Source organism: Bradysia coprophila, unplaced genomic scaffold (genome assembly GCF_014529535.1).
Source record: "Bradysia coprophila strain Holo2 unplaced genomic scaffold, BU_Bcop_v1 contig_197, whole genome shotgun sequence".
Taxonomy (NCBI): Eukaryota; Metazoa; Arthropoda; class Insecta; order Diptera; family Sciaridae; genus Bradysia; species Bradysia coprophila.
Genome location: NW_023503460.1, coordinates 836,458 through 854,293, shown reverse-complemented (window position 1 = coordinate 854,293; position 17,836 = coordinate 836,458). Strand labels below are relative to the sequence as shown.

Sequence of the window (17,836 nt, the reverse complement as noted above, 5' to 3'; positions counted from 1 at the left end):
TAAACGCTACACCATACAGTGCTGATATGTAAAATCAACTTGATAAAAACAAAATTCTCTCAAAATGGTACATCGGTGTACACCATTTAGATTTTAGAGAGTGTTATTGCCGTTACCACGTTACATTTTGTCGATTGGTATATAGGATTCGCCTTTGTTTTTTGTTGGTTTGTTGACGTGGGTGATCGGCATACACAGAAGAAAAACAATTTTTATTTTCGCAATATTTCGCTCATTTAATGGGAGCTTCTTCAGGCTGTAATCGTGTAAAATAAAACTTCTAGTTACAGCGAGTAAACTCTACGAATGTTAGATTTCAGTATATTTAGCTAATCCTTCTGTCACATCTTTTGACAGCTTTTTACGTTTTAGTACGTTTTCTCTCCCAGCAGCAAAAACCCTATCCCAGTACAAACAAGGCATCAGAACAGTCGGAGCGTTTGCTACGACTGAGCCCCGTACGACCCGTAAACCTATTTAGCCCGAAACCATTATACGTCCATAGCCCTAATAAGCCCGTAACCCTTATTCGTCCGATATCAAAATGCTTCCGTAACCTTATTGCGTACTTGACATCATTGTCTATTTTTGCAAATTGTAAACTGTAAGCGTTCATCTTTAAAATTGCGCTTAGCGCAATTACAAAAGCCCGTACGAAGTACTTCTCAAGTATAAAACAAAAGTTTACGATGTAATCTTAGGAATCCGAATTTACAACTTTTTTTATCCCAATTTTCTTTCGGTATTGAATTATCTGTCAAACGAAACAAAAAGTAGCAAAATCTGATGAAATATACTCGATTTATGTGCAAAAAATACTTAGGGCCGAGCAGCGGCCTTAGTTCAAGGGCCCAAATTTGAAACTTTTTTCGCCACGTTCTTTTCTGTATTATATTACCTTCCATAGAAAACTAAATCTAGCAAAATCGGATGAGATTTACTCGATTTATGTGCAAAAAACACTTAGGGCCAAGTAGTGGCCTTAGTCCAAGGGACTCAATTTGAAACTTTTTTCGCCACGTTCTTTTCGGTATTCAATTATCTCTCAAACGAAACGAAACAAAAACTAACAAAATCGGATGAGATTTACTCGATTTATGTGCAAAAAACACTTAGGGCCGAGTAGCGGCCTTAGTCCAAGGGCCCAAATTTGAAACTTTTTTTGCCATCATTCTATTCGGCATTCAATTATCTCTCAAATGAAACAAAAACTAGCAAAATCGGATGAGATTTATTCGATTTATGTGCAAAAACTACTTAGGGCCGAGTAGCGGCCTTAGTCCAAGGGCCCAAATTTGAAACTTTTTTCGCAACGTTCTTTTCGGTATTCAATTACCTTTCATAAAAAACTAAATCTAGCAAAATCGGATGAGATTTACTCGATTTATGTGCAAAAAACCCTTAGGGCCGAGTAGCGGCCTTAGTCCAAGGACCCAAATTTGAAACTTTTTTTGCCATCATTCTATTCGGCATTCAATTATCTCTCAAATGAAACAAAAACTAGCAAAATCGGATGAGATTTATTCGATTTATGTGCAAAAACGACTTAGGGCCGAGTAGCGGCCTTAGTCCAATTTGAAACTTTTTTCCCCACGTTCTTTTCGGTATTCAATTACCTTTCATAAAAAACTAAATCTAGCAAAATCGGATGAGATTTACTCGATTTATGTGCAAAAAACACTTAGGGCCGAGTAACGACCTTTGAGCCATCCCAACAAGCCTACATTGCATCTTACCCAAAAACAATGTTCAGCAACTTTGTTCTACTCGTCAATACCTTTCATTTGATATATCACAAGCAGGTATTGCGTGCGTATTTCGGTAGATATCGGCGAAAGAATGAAAAACACCTATAGGGCCCTAGCTCTGGAAGGGCCGGCCCTACCATGCCCATTTTCGAACTTGACCTTACTTTTGTCCATACCAATCGGGGAAAAAAAGAATTTTGAAAAAAGGTTGTGATTTACTCTAGCTATAGGGGTCACGGACGGACGGACGGACGGACGGACGGACAGACATTTTTTTTATTGCGGATTTGTCATCTATGAACATAACCAAATGCTTTGCCCTTACTGGCTGCTTCCAATTCGACATGTTACAAACGGCATATTAATCTTATAAGCCCCCAGTACTTCGTACGGGGCTAAAAATATATCGAATGCCGCAAATGCATTTAAAAACGAACATTCATTGAAATACTTTTTTATCACACCAAATCTTTATCATTTTATACAAATATGTTCATCTTTATAATAACACAACATCGGTGATTTGCATGCAATTTAAACAAAACCAAATCAATTGTTCATGTGTTACATTTACATTATGGAAGAGGAATGTCTTATTCTTTATCCAAATTTGTGCACAGGGAGGTGCGGGAATCGTGGTTTTACAGAAAATGAAAAGCATTTCTCTAAAACAATATATAATTGAGATAAAAAATGTCTTGCAGATTGTTCACATATTTCGAAACATGGTTCCTATTCGAACGAAAACATAACACCACTGCACTCACGAAACATTTATTCAAAAATGATCACATCAACGTTGATTTTTTAATACAAATCCTAGAAGTTGAAATCATGTGTGCATTGACTTTTCATACACACGAAATTATTCTGTGAGATCTTTTATTGTAAGTTGCCAACATTGCTTCGAAAAAGTGAAACAAAACAAAACAAATCAAAACAAAACAAATCAAAACAAATCAAAACAAAACATGTTTCGGCCACTTGGCAACAAATTACAAGATCTGTTTTAAGGATTAATATTTGGATTTCGTTAATTATTCTTTTATGGTAGCTTAATTATGATTGGACTTAGAGGTAAACAAAGTGAAACATAAAAATATTGTAAGTATTAGGTCGCGAAACAGCACAAATTAAATTTGTTTTCCGTAGATTTCCCACGGAAAAACAATTTGTTTTTAGCTGTTTCGAAGCAATTTAAGTTAAAAAATTTAAAATTTTACTTTGTTTACCTCTAAGTTCAATCTCAATGATGCTACCTGGAAAGAGTGATAATCGAAATCCATGTATTAATCTTCAAAACAGATCTTGTAATTTGTTGCCAAGTGGCCGAAACATGATTTGTTTTGTTTTGTTTTGATTTGTTTCGTTTTGATTTGTTTTGTTTTATTTTGATTTGTTTCGTTTTGTTTCTTTTTTTGAAACAAGAATGGTTTACAAAAAAGTCATAGAACAATTCCATGTAATGTTTGCACAGTGTACTCTTGCGAACTTAAATGAAAATAAATCAATGTGATTATTTTTGAATGAATAATTGGTATGGTAAGTGCAATATAGTGTACGTTTTTGATTCAAATAGAAATTATTCTTCGAAAAGATTAATCGAATTGCGAAGACTTTTTTATCTCAAATTATTTTGTTACACAGAAATGCGTTTCATTTCGCTATCAAACCATGATTACCGCACCTCCCAGCTAATTGTGTTTTTCTTTCTTTGTTTAACAAGTGTAACTTTCTGCAATAAGTCACTAAATAAACATTTCGATAAACTACAAAATAATTCAATAATATTGTATTGTGGCTTGCCTACGTCTACGATATGCAAATTTATTAAATTTTTGTGGACGAAAGAGCGACGCAATCTCAATAAACTAAACAGACATCTGAAACAAATTATGATCGGATCTTCTACCCTCTCGTTTTCATACGTATTGTTCATTATTTCATTATTGTTGCTTGACATTAGAGATTTTTTTTTTCATTGTGCAAAAGTCAACCGACAAGAGGACAGCGAATTATAAAACTTGTTCTTCAATTTGTAAATTTTAATTTAATTTTTGTGTTTTATTGTGACTTTGATATCAATTTCTATCAGTATTTTCGAAATTAGTTCAGCTAAATGCAAAGGTTTTGCGTGTTCAAATGTTGGATTTGTTGTATTAAATCAGTAAAAATGTTTTCTGTTTTGATCGTCTACAATCATTGTTTGGAATATTCTGTTTCGAATAGTTACAATATTATTAACCAAGATGGCTCAGTATGTTTCTCAATTCGTCGGTCCGAAAATCAATAAATTGAAACAACTTTAAACATTTTGTGACCTTAACGTCATAATATCAGCTGTGGCTCAAAATATAAATACAAAAATCAAATTAGAATTTCTTACGTGTAGTCGAATTGACTTCAGACATAATTTTGTCATTTCGCTTGCACGTAAGGTGCGAGTTTTTTTAAAAGGAATTTTAACGTGATCTTATGTGTTTAAAGATTGAATTAATAGCTGATGATGTGTTATGTGACAATAAAGTCACGAAGCGTCGGAAAATGTTTTAATTTTGGATATTTTTGATCGACAAATCGAGAGACATGAAACCTCAAAAATGTGCAATAACTATTCGGTATAAGTATTACCGCTGTGCATTTTATATGTGATTATGATGGCCAATAATATTGGAACTTATTATATTGATGATGTCTCTAATATCTGCAAGTTCAAAAGCAAAGCAGACACATTTTGACTGATTTAATACAACAAATCCAATATTTGAACACGCAAAACCTTTGCATTTAGCTGAACTAATTTCGAAAATAGTGATAGAAATTAATATCAAAGTCACAATGAAGCACAAAAAATAAATTAAAATTTACAAAAACAAGAACAAGTTTTACACTTTGCTGTCCTCTTGTCGGTTGACATTTTACACAATGAAAATATTTAAAAAAAAAAATCAAATGTCAAGCAACAATAATTAAATAATGAACAATATGAAAACGAGAGGGTAGTAGATCCGATCATGATTTGTTTCAGTTATCTGTTTAGTTAAAATCTACTGAGAATGCGTCGCTCTTTCGTCTACAAAAATTTAATAAAATTGCATGTTCTAGTCGTAGGCGGCCACACAGTCTCGCATACAAAATATTTTGTAGTTTATCGAAATGTTTATTTAGTGACTTATTGCAGAAAGTTACACTTGTTAAACAATGAAAGAAAAACACAATTAGCTCTGCGTGAAATAGAACTTTCTTCAACCATGTAAACATGAAATTACATGTGAACTTGAAGACTGTAGTTCTGTCTGAATGAGAAGACATTTGAAATTTGACTCATTCCAAGTTTGTATAAACAGACAAGTTGAAAAAAATTTAGGTTGGTACCGCCTAGGAATTAATCTGCTACTTTTTGACAACTGCCAAAAATAAATGGAATGTGTGTCTAATGATTCCACTAATGATTGTTCTAAGTCAATCCATGAGCATAAAAAATGCATATAAATCGACGACATATTTTCGTGGTCGACAATTTTGTCAATTTTTATCTATATTTTTGCATGACAAAATCAGTTGTTTTTACATTTTTGAATTTTTTTAAATGTTTTAAATACAGACGATTCATGGATTACTTCGGGGGAAGAAACAATTTTGGAAAAAAATATGTCGTCGATTTATATGCATTTTTTATGCATAGGTAAAGAAGACAGGAACATGCAACGTAATATTTGTCTTACAAGGAAGTTGAACTTTGATGTGAGACAAAATATTGCGTTGCGTGTTTCTGTCTTCTTTACCTATGCATAAAAAATGCATATAAATCGACGACATATTTTCATAGTCGGCAATTTTGTCAATTTTTATCTATATTTTTGCATGACAAAATCAGTTGTTGTTACATTTTTACATTTTTTTAAATGTTAAAATTATATCGATATGATCGCCACTTTGTGACGCAAATTTTTTTTGGTAAAATTTTGTTTCTAGAATTTCTTTGGTCAAATTTTTCCTGTTACAGTTTTTGCGTACAAGCGCAGAATGCGTCACATCCAGCGATATCAGTTGTTTTGGAAGTATGCACAGGGACTTGCGTCACTTTTACTCTTTTGAGTGTTTTTGACTGATAACAAATTTAAAGAATTTGCTGAACGCAAAACGAGGTTTCTCCATTTCATGTAACAAATTTAAAGAATTTGCTGAACGCAAAACGAGGTCTCTCCATTTCATGTAACAAAACAATACAATTTGCTGAACGCAAAACGAGGTCTCTCCATTTCATGTAACAAATTTAAAGAATTTGCTGAACGTCTGTTCTAAATAGAATTACCGAGATACAAATATTCGTAACTTGACAGTTGAGTGTATAAAAGTGCATAAGATAAAATTGCTTCTGCATGCCGCAACGTATAGCAAGATTATGGCGTAAAACCAGGCTCAAAATTTATATTTCCATTATATACCATATATATATACCATTTCACCGAAATTATTCACGGCGATTCTGCAGAGTATTTTTAAGAAGTTAAACTGGAGTAAAATGGGAATAAAGATAAATGGAGAGTACCTGAGCAATCTCCGCTTCGCTGATGACATTGTACCGATAGCAGCGAATCTAGGTCAGGCTCAGCTTATGCTACAACAGTTAAGTGAAGAGGCAAGCAAAGTTGGCCTCAAGATGAACTTATCGAAAACAAAAGTCATGACCAACATCGGGGACGATAGAGAAATCAAAATTGGTGACACTATCATTGAACGAGTCGACAGCTATGTATATCTAGGACATAAACTGAAGTTAGGTCTGGACAACCAGACTGCAGAAATAAGACGTAGGATTGGTCTTGCATGGGCAGCGTTCGGAAAACTCAGACTAATTTTCAAAAGCAAAATGAATAATAGTCTGAAACGCAAAGTTTTCGACACTTGTGTCCTTCCAGTGCTCACTTATGTAGCGGAAACGTTAACTTTAACGAAAGCATCCGAAGATAAATTGAGAGTGACACAAAGAGCCATGGAACGGAGTATGCTTGGAATAACACTCAGAGACAGAATGACGAATCAATGGATTCGACAACAAACCAGGGTCGTTGATGTCATGGAAAGAATAGCATCTCTGAAATGGAGCTGGGCGGGACATATTGCAAGAAGGACAGACGAACGTTGGACCAAAAAGATCATGAACTGGCGACCATATAAAATACGAGCTATAGGTAGACCACCAGAGAGATGGACAAACGGAATTAAGAATATTGCAGGTACAAACTGGCAGCAAATGGCAATGGATCGTACGAAATGGAAAGAAGTTGGAGAGGCCTACATCCAGCAGTGGATAGGAACAGGCTGAAAAAGAAGAAGAAGAAGAACATTTATATTTGCAACATAATTTTTGTCGTGGCTCGTCTTATCCAAAATCTATTTTAGGTAATGATTGAGCGTCATTTCGCTTCTTTTTCACCTTTTTTTATTTTCTTTCATATCAGGCCCGTTTATCACCGTTTCTAAATTCTGCCTAACATAAATGTTTACAGTTGCATCACGTACGATACCGTAAAATATAGGGACATTCACGTAAATTTACATATTCCTTATAACTAGCAACCACTTTTCCATAACAACAATCTACAATTTACCATCATTACCACCGTCTTACAGCAAATGTTTCCTGCTGAACTAATTGTTTGTTAGTTATGCAAATTCACTACCATTAATCATTTGCATTGTTCTTTATATATAATAACGACGACAAAAGCTTCGGTATAAAGTATAATATCACTCGGTGGGATGATATTCACTGCAAAATGAAAGTGCTATGTTCCGATTGTTGGGATAAACCGCAGAGTCCGTCTGCTAATGAATTATAATTTTGATTATGCTAAGTGGATGTGGATATTCGGAGCATAAGTTTCTCTTTGTTTCAATTGGTTCACTTATTTTTGTTTGATAAAAATACAGTTGAAAGTTCTGTGCCCGAAAAGGATATTTCACAAACTTCTACAAGAATTTGTTTTATGTGGTTTTATGTTGATTGTTGTTGGAAAATTCGTATACTACAACGCAATAACCACCCTTCGTAGTTGAATGTTGAAAACATATAAATTATCTGGCACAGCAATAAAAACTATGGCGATTGATTCATTATCACCTCTTCAAAAAGTAATTCAAATTCAACAAGACGCTGAAGAATTCTATAATAATGGTCAAATTAAATAAGGAATAACATTGTAGTTTTTCAACTAGAATCCATATCTTTATAGACCCACAGATGCTGAGTCCACGCACGGAAAACCGACACATTTCCGGTTTCTTTTTTTTAATTTTTATTAATACATTGAAATTAATTGCGGCTTGCCAACTTTCAACACCCTGGACTTTACTGAAATACATTTCTAATAATCGAAAACTGAATTCTAGATTTTTAGAAATTTATTTGGAGGCATTCCACTAATATTTAAGTAAAGTCCAGGGTGCCGAATGTTGACAAGCCGCAATTATTTTGAATGTGTTAATTAAACCTTAAATTTGTATAAAAACATGAAACAAATTCCACCCATGGAGTGGCTTCTATTTTTAACAAAAATTGGTTAACTTATCAAATCTATCAGAGTACATACAAAAATCTCGTCCAACCGTCCGAACCCATAACATTAGCTGCATTTCAGCGCTGTAAAGCAATTACCTATTATTTGCTTCAAATAAGTCTTAGGCAAGGTCTATTCACCAATTTCTATATTTTCCTTGAGCATTTTTATTTTTCATTATAAAAATATGTGCAAAACTCCCAAAAAATAGGTAGAATTAAGAAATATTTACCTGTCTCATAGCTCCTTGAATTTCACCTGAAACAAACCAACTATTGAGTTAAATATCTTATAAAATAGGTCGATGCAACTTCATCAACAAATAATCAGAAAGTTTAGGTTGGATGCGGAACTTAATTCAATGAAATTCGCCTAATTAAGACATCGGTTATTGATTAACAGGCACTCCGCATCGACGATAAATAGAAGGGTATAACGAACATATAATATGTAGTGAATTAAATAATCACCTGGCACACGACTGGTGAAGACCAGATGAATCGCAATCATTATATAAAATATACCAATAAGGATCAACGGCACGGCGTAGTAGACCAAAAACCGAAAAAGCACCATACCCTTGGCATATTCTGGGCCCCACTCCTCAGGAAACGGGTAACATACCTCGAATGACACTCTGCTGTTGACTACGATGTGCTACAAAATGAAAACACATTACAGTGACGTTTAACCCACCGACATTGATTGAATTATTGTGTTAATTGTATGGTTTAACACCTACCTTGATTTTAGAACCAGCTAGTGCCGGTATTCCGCATATAATTGCCAGTATCCATATCACAATTGCTGTTGTTATTGTCATGTATGTAGCACGTTTTCCTCCACCTGTGTAAGGCATAAAAATAATTTTAATTAGTTTTAACCGGCACGTAAATTTGCCGAAGCTCTGTGTTACATAAATATAGATTATTGTGTGCATCAGAAATGAATTGGAATACAGTCTCATCGAGTAATAGCTAATTTGTTTTGTAGTAAAAATAATTTCCTGTCAGTTGTAAAATTCGAAACTTCAATTTCGAAGGTTTATTTCGACGATTTAGATTATATATCCCCTCAATAGAAAAAAGTTTTTTTTTTTTTCAAAGGATCAGCTCAGATATAGTGGAACGGTTTTTATGAGTCTTTTGAGGTCCCATCACTCCTAAAAATACTCTTTTTCGGGTACCCTTTCAAAAAAACATTTTTTTTGCTTGATGACTCGTGAAAATCCATACAAATCCATTTCGGAAAAAAATCGTAATTCAAAAAATGTTTTATGAGAAGGGATCAGGTCAGACATTGCGGTCAGACATTGTGGTTTTTTATCCTTTATCCACCGTGTAAACCACACCTTTGGCTCGGTACATAACTTGAAAATTGTCGAAATAGACAACTTGCATGGTCTTCTGGAAATATTTTATTACGGCGGCCCGCAATTAATGCGACACTTAAGACCCGCATATAAGTAAAATCCGTACATTTCAAACTTCTCCATGTTGTAAATATATTGAAATATTAGCGCAATTTTCAGTTTAAAGAATTTCGCTCACCTCACTCACAGCTAAGTTCAATGTATTTTTACTTCTGCCATCGCTTACAGGTTAAGCTGTCTGACGATTGAAAGTCATTTTGTTTTTAGTTTCAAAAGTTTTTTTACGTGAGTCCGAAACAAATTTATTGTTTTGAGGATGACGATTCGTCTTCTTCATCGTGGTCGTCCGTTGTCGTTAGCAGATGATCAAAGAAGTGCTCGTCTACATGAATTAGCTGTTCGTTGAGACAATCAAATGTCTTTTTCAGTTCGTGGTAAGGCGCCATAATGTTGGATAATTCGCGTTCGAATTTAGCACTTCGTTCCAGGTTATCATCACAATCAAATCAACCACACATTTTCGTAATTGGTCCGATAGTTCGAGAATATTCTTAACCGCAGATGTTGTCATGATTTGGGAGAGGTCTCGCTGTTCGTCCACGATCTCGATTGTTTGGTTTTCAAGTATGTCGAGTAGATCCTCCTCGGTTAAGTCCACATTGTCGACAATCAATTCATTCACTTCCCCTTCAGACAAGTCCGCAAAACCATCCCCTCCAACAGAGTGTGCAATGGCAACAATGGCGCCGATGTGTTCAGCAACAGGTGTGACCTTTCCAACAATTTCGTCAACCACTTACACCGGACAAATGTTTTTCCAGCAGCCGGCCAGAGTTTCTTTTTGAATTGATTGTAGTGATCGTCGAATAAAATCCAGGCAGTCAACCATTGTGTATTTTTTCCATATCTCCGGGACGGTGTTGTTGCTGTCAGAGTCAAGCTCTCCGAGTATCCATTCGAAAGTGTACCGCAGCATCAATGCTTTAAATGTAGCAATGATTCCTTGATCCATGGGCTGAATTATTGAGGTCGTATTAGCCGGTAGGAAGACTACTTTTACATTCGGATGGCTAAGATCCTCAGGGTGACATGTGGCGTTGTCAATGAGGAGTAAAACTTTGAAACTCAAGTTTTTCTTCTTTAGGTATTGCTCGACCTCTGGAACAAACATGTCGGTAAACCACTCTCGAATTAAAGCTGCCGTCATCCATGCCTTCTTGTTCGCTCTCCAAAATACAGGAAACTTCTGCTTGTCTGCATTCTTGAATGCTCGTGGATTGAGAGACTTTTGAATTGCCAATGGCTTTGTCATCAGGTCACCCGATTTATTGCTGATGATGAAGAAGGCTTCCGGAGAGAAGAAGTCTTTAGTTTACTTGCTTCAGAAGATTTCTATATCGATACAGAGGCGGAATGCGGCTTGTATATTAGGAACTTTTGGAAAAAGAGTCGATGATTTTTATTTACTCTAGTTTTAATTTTTAATTTTTGTTTTTTTTCATACTATTGACATACTAATGTTTATTTTTTCTTTTTCATGTCTTTCGGGAATTAACTCGAGCACGCGATATGAAAATTTAACGAAGTATTTTTATTTAGTTCTTTAGTTTTTAGTTTTTTCTTTTGTTTATTTTAATTGTTTTAATGAAATGCTTTGTAATGAAACTTAATTGTAATATTTAAACATATTTTTTATCGGAGTTTTAGTGCGGGAGAGGACGCTTTCTCCAACAATAAAAGTACACTTATCAAAACGAAGGTAGCGACACAATTTTGTTTTTTTTTTTAAGAAACTTCACAATCCACAAATTTCGATATTGTCCCAGACGACATTATTGCAACAAACTCATAAAGGATAATGTAGATATAATGGAGAGGTAATATCATATAACATAATCAGATGTGCGGTCGATACAAACACCATGCCACCTCTTTCTTTCATTAAAAACAAAATTTTGCATAGAAACTCGGGGTTGTTTTATGATACACACATGAAACATTCTTGTAGACAATATAGCAAAGTAATTACTGAGACTTGAAAACATCTTATAAACCGATCGGGTCTACCCTCACCTTTTAACCTATGCATCAGCCTTGGTGCATGACAAGAGAGTTGGGAAAAATCGCTTGTACAGTTTCGTTGATGGAAGCCTTTTTTCGATATTTCAAGATCATGGCGGCCATCTTGAAATTTCGTATTTTTGAGATATTTCCTGCTGTACGGCATGTAGAGAGTTAGGATAAAGTGTCGCTTGTACAGTTTTGTTGGTGGAAAACTTTTTTCGATATTTCAAGAAAATGGCGGCCATTTTGAAATTTCGGATTTTAGAGATATTTTCGGCTATACGGCATGTAGATAGTTGGGATAAAGTATCGTTTGTACAGTTTCGTTGGTGGAAAACTTTTATCGATATTTCCAGAAAATGGCGGCCATCTTGAAATTTCGTATTTTTGAGATATTTCCTGCTGTACGGCATGTAGAGAGTTAGGATAAAGTGTCGCTTGTACAGTTTCGTTGGTGGAAAACTTTTTTCGATATTTCAAGAAATTTGCGGCCATCTTGAAATTTCGTATTTTTGAGATATTTCCGGCTGTACGGCATGTAGAGAGTTGGGATAAAGTATCGTTTGTACAGTTTCGTTGGTGGAAAACTTTTATCGACATTTCAAGAATACGGCGGTTATCTTGAAATTTCATATTTTTGAAATATTTTCAACGATACTGCATGTTCAACACAATTTTAGATCATTTATCTTTAAGTTATTTCCAGTGTATGATAACTTGGCGCAAAATATCATAAGTGGAAACAACTTAATTGACTGGGAACATCGATGACTGTTAAAATTCGAAAATGTCTCAAAATGTTCCGAACCAAAAAAAGCCACTGTAATTGTACGGTATGTAGACTTGGGATAAATTGTCACTTGTAGAGCTTGCTTAACTCTATGTATTACCCTACTCTATGGTGACGCTAGTGTATAAAAAATAAACTTCCAAAACATTTGATATCGGTTTTGGTAACGCATTCTGCGCCTCAACGTAATCAATTTTTACCAAGAAAATTTTAACAATAAAATATGTCAACGAGAAGTTTACCGATGAGATTTTACAACGAAAGCTTTACAAAAAAAATGCGTCACAAGACAGATGCTGAGGAAACCCCTCATACGACAATCATGGCCCTACGTTAGTGAAGGGCCGTGACGCAAGTCCGTTCACACTGAAAAATTTGACAAAAATTTTTTTCCGCAGGACTGAGGAACATATATACACGAACTTTTTGACTTTTCCCCCTTCGCTCCTACTACCCCCAAAGTATTTTATTCGTAATCTGGGCGTCCATACAAGTTCAACGAGCTATCACACGCCTCATAAGGTTAAAATTTGGCCGAGATATTAAATTTCAAAACTTGGAAATTTGCAGAAATTTGTATGAAGAAATTCATTTCCATACATATTGAAATTGATGAATTTTACCAACCTTTGTTACTTTGTCACTTTGTCACTCTGTTACAACGAAACTTTTGAATTTACCGGTGAATTTGGCTGAAATTTTCAGGGTATGTTAAGGACGTAATTCTAAGAAACTAATTTGAAGGAATTTTTATAAAAGCTTATAATTTCGGAGTTATGAGCGTGTTAAGCTATTGAGCTATGGAACCTATAACTCGGAAAATATGGCAGATAGAAAGTTCGTTTAAAAGACAAATTTATAGAGTTTCAGATTTCATTCGACACGTGTTTCATGGTTTTCCTAAAAAGTCGTCTATTTGGAAGCTATGAGCGTTTTAAGTGCGAGCTATGTCAGCCATAACTCGGAAAATACTGCGGATAGAAAGTTCGTGTAAAAGATAAAGTTATAGAGTTTTAGATTTCAGTCGATGCGTGTTTCATGGTTTCCCTAAAAAGTCGCTTATTTTGAAGATATGGGCGTTTTAAGTGCGAGCTATGTCAGCCATAACTCGGAAAATACAGCAGATGTAAACTTCGTGTAAAAGACAAAGTTATAGAGTTTTAGATTCTAGTCGATGCGTGTTTCATGGTTTCCCTAAAAAGTCGCTTATTTTGGAAATATGGGCGTTTTAAGTGCGAGCTATGTCAGCCATAACTCGGAAAATACAGCAGATGTAAACTTCGTGTAAAAGACAAAGTTATAGAGTTTTAGATTCTAGTCGATGCGTGTTTTATGGTTTCCCTAAAAAGTCGCTTATTTTGGAGATATTGGCGTTTTAAGTACGAGCTATGTCAGCCATAACTCGGAAAATACAGCAGATGTAAACTTCGTGTAAAAGACAAAGTTATAGAGTTTTAGATTCTAGTCGATGCGTGTTTCATGGTTTCCCTAAAAAGTCGCTTATTTTGGAGATATTGGCGTTTTAAGTGCGAGCTATGTCAGCCATAACTCGGAAAATACAGCAGATGTAAACTTCGTGTAAAAGACAAAGTTATAGAGTTTTAGATTCTAGTCGATGCGTGTTTCATGGTTTCCCTAAAAAGTCGCTTATTTTGAAGATATTGGCGTTTTAAGTGCGAGCTATGTCAGCCATAACTCGGAAAATACAGCAGATGTAAACTTCGTGTAAAAGACAAAGTTATAGAGTTTTAGATTCTAGTCGATGCGTGTTTCATGGTTTCCCTAAAAAGTCGCTTATTTTGGAGATATTGGCGTTTTAAGTGCGAGCTATGTCAGCCATAACTCGGAAAATACAGCAGATGTAAACTTCGTGTAAAAGACAAAGTTATAGAGTTTTAGATTCTAGTCGATGCGTGTTTCATGGTTTCCCTAAAAAGTCGCTTATTTTGGAAATATTGGCGTTTTAAGTGCGAGCTATGTCAGCCATAACTCGGAAAATACAGCAGATGTAAACTTCGTGTAAAAGACAAAGTTATAGAGTTTTAGATTCTAGTCGATGCGTGTTTCATGGTTTCCCTAAAAAGTCGCTTATTTTGGAGATATTGGCGTTTTAAGTGCGAGCTATGTCAGCCATAACTCGGAAAATACAGCAGATGTAAACTTCGTGTAAAAGACAAAGTTATAGAGTTTTAGATTCTAGTCGATGCGTGTTTCATGGTTTCCCTAAAAAGTCGCTTATTTTGGAGATATTGGCGTTTTAAGTGCGAGCTATGTCAGCCATAACTCGGAAAATACAGCAGATGTAAACTTCGTGTAAAAGACAAAGTTATAGAGTTTTAGATTCTAGTCGATGCGTGTTTCATGGTTTCCCTAAAAAGTCGCTTATTTTGGAGATATTGGCGTTTTAAGTGCGAGCTATGTCAGCCATAACTCGGAAAATACAGCAGATGTAAACTTCGTGTAAAAGACAAAGTTATAGAGTTTTAGATTCTAGTCGATGCGTGTTTCATGGTTTCCCTAAAAAGTCGCTTATTTTGGAGATATTGGCGTTTTAAGTGCGAGCTATGTCAGCCATAACTCGGAAAATACAGCAGATGTAAACTTCGTGTAAAAGACAAAGTTATAGAGTTTTAGATTCTAGTCGATGCGTGTTTTATGGTTTCCCTAAAAAGTCGCTTATTTTGGAGATATTGGCGTTTTAAGTGCGAGCTATGTCAGCCATAACTCGGAAAATACAGCAGATGTAAACTTCGTGTAAAAGACAAAGTTGTAGAATTTTAGATTCTAGTCGATGCGTGTTTCATGGTTTCCCTAAAAAGTCGCTTATTTTGGAGATATTGGCGTTTTAAGTGCGAGCTATGTCAGCCATAACTCGGAAAATACAGCAGATGTAAACTTCGTGTAAAAGACAAAGTTATAGAGTTTTAGATTCTAGTCGATGCGTGTTTCATGGTTTCCCTAAAAAGTCGCTTATTTTGGAAATATTGGCGTTTTAAGTGCGAGCTATGTCAGCCATAACTCGGAAAATACAGCAGATGTAAACTTCGTGTAAAAGACAAAGTTATAGAGTTTTAGATTCTAGTCGAAGCGTGTTTCATGGTTTCCCTAAAAAGTCGCTTATTTTGGAGATATGGGCGTTTTAAGTGCGAGCTATGTCAGCCATAACTCGGAAAATACTGCGGATAGAAAGTTCGTGTAAAAGACAAAGTTAGAGAGTTTTAGATTTCAGTCGACACGTGTTTCATGGTTTCCCTAAAAAGTCGCTTATTTTGGAGATATGGGCGTTTTAAGTGCGAGCTATGTCAGCCATAACACGGAAAATACAGCAGATGTAAACTTCGTGTAAAAGACAAAGTTATAGAGTTTTAGATTCTAGTCGATGCGTGTTTCATGGTTTCCCTAAAAAGTGGCTTATTTTGGAAATATGGGCGTTTTAAGTGCGAGCTATGTCAGCCATAACTCGGAAAATACAGCAGATGTAAACTTCGTGTAAAAGACAAAGTTATAGAGTTTTAAATTCTAGTCGATGCGTGTTTCATGGTTTCCCTAAAAAGTCGCTTATTTTGAAGATATTGGCGTTTTAACTGCAAGCTATGTCAGCCATAACTCGGAAAATACAGCAGATGTAAACTTCGTGTAAAAGACAAAGTTATAGAGTTTTAGATTCTAGTCGATGCGTGTTTCATGGTTTCCCTAAAAAGTCGCTTATTTTGGAGATATGGGCGTTGTAAGTGCGAGCTATGTCAGCCATAACTCGGAAAATACAGCAGATGTAAACTTCGTGTAAAAGACAAAGTTATAGTGTTTTAGATTCTAGTCGATGCGTGTTTCATGGTTTCCCTAAAAAGTCGCTTATTTTGGAGATATGGGCGTTTTAAGTGCGAGCTATGTCAGCCATAACTCGGAAAATACTGCGGATAGAAAGTTCGTGTAAAAGACAAAGTTAGAGAGTTTTAGATTTCAGTCGACACTTGTTTCATGGTTTCCCTAAAAAGTCGCTTATTTTGGAGATATGGGCGTTTTAAGTGCGAGCTATGTCAGCCATAACTCGGAAAATACAGCAGATGCAAACTTCGTTTAAAAGACAAAGCTATAGAGTTTTAGATTCTAGTCGATGCGTGTTTCATGGTTTCCCTAAAAAGTCACTTATTTTGGAGATATGGGCGTTTTAAGTGCAAGCTATGTCAGCCATAACTTGGAAAATACAGCAGATGTAAACTTCGTGTAAAAGACAAAGTTATAGTGTTTTAGATTCTAGTCGATGCGTGTTTCATGGTTTCCCTAAAAAGTCGCTTATTTTGAAGATATGGGCGTTTTAAGTGCGAGCTATGTCAGCCATAACTCGGAAAATACTGCGGATAGAAAGTTCGTGTAAAAGACAAAGTTAGAGAGTTTTAGATTTCAGTCGACACTTGTTTCATGGTTTCCCTAAAAAGTCGCTTATTTTGGAGATATGGGCGTTTTAAGTGCGAGCTATGTCAGCCATAACTCGGAAAATACAGCAGATGTAAACTTCGTTTAAAAGACAAAGCTATAGAGTTTTAGATTCTAGTCGATGCGTGTTTCATGGTTTCCCTAAAAAGTCACTTATTTTGGAGATATGGGCGTTTTAAGTGCAAGCTATGTCAGCCATAACTCGGAAAATACAGCAGATGTAAACTTCGTGTAAAAGACAAAGTTATAGAGTTTTAGATTTCAGTCGATGCGTGTTTCATGGTTTCCCTAAAAAGTCGCTTATTTTGGAGATATGGGCGTTTTAAGTGCGAGCTATGTCAGCCATAACTCGGAAAATACAGCAGATGTAAACTTCGTGTAAAAGACAAAGTTATAGAGTTTTAGATTCTAGTCGATGCGTGTTTCATGGTTTCCCTAAAAAGTCGCTTATTTTGGAAATATGGGCGTTTTAAGTGCGAGCTATGTCAGCCATAACTCGGAAAATACTGCAGATAGAAAGTTCGTTTAAAAGACAAATTGATAGTTTCACAGTCTATTCGAAACGTGTTTCATGGTTTACCTAAAAAGACGTCTATTTGGAAGCTATGAGCGTTTTAAGTGCGAGCTATGTCAGCCATAATTCGGAAAATACAGCAGATGTAAACTTCGTGTAAAAGACAAAGTTATAGAGTTTTAGATTCTAGTCGATGCGTGTTTCATGGTTTCCCTAAAAAGTCGCTTATTTTGGAGATATGGGCGTTTTAAGTGTGAGCTATGTCAGCCATAACTCGGAAAACACTGCAGATAGAAAGTTCGTTTAAAAGACAAATTGATAGAGTTTCACATTCTAGTCGACACGTGTTTC

General features: G+C 35.4%; 1 protein-coding gene across 1 annotated transcript in view; it reads right to left on the bottom strand.

Moving 5' to 3' along the window:
* Positions 1-17,836, bottom strand: part of LOC119075308 (neuropeptide CCHamide-1 receptor) — an 80,691-nt gene that overhangs the window by 14,847 nt on the left and 48,008 nt on the right. Inside the window, exons 3-5 of the mRNA XM_037181724.1 lie at positions 9,054-9,157; positions 8,782-8,968; positions 8,544-8,569 (exon numbers count right to left, since the gene is read on the bottom strand). Of these exons, the coding sequence (XP_037037619.1) occupies positions 8,544-8,569; positions 8,782-8,968; positions 9,054-9,157 (317 nt within the window). The remainder of the gene's footprint in view (positions 1-8,543; positions 8,570-8,781; positions 8,969-9,053; positions 9,158-17,836) is intronic.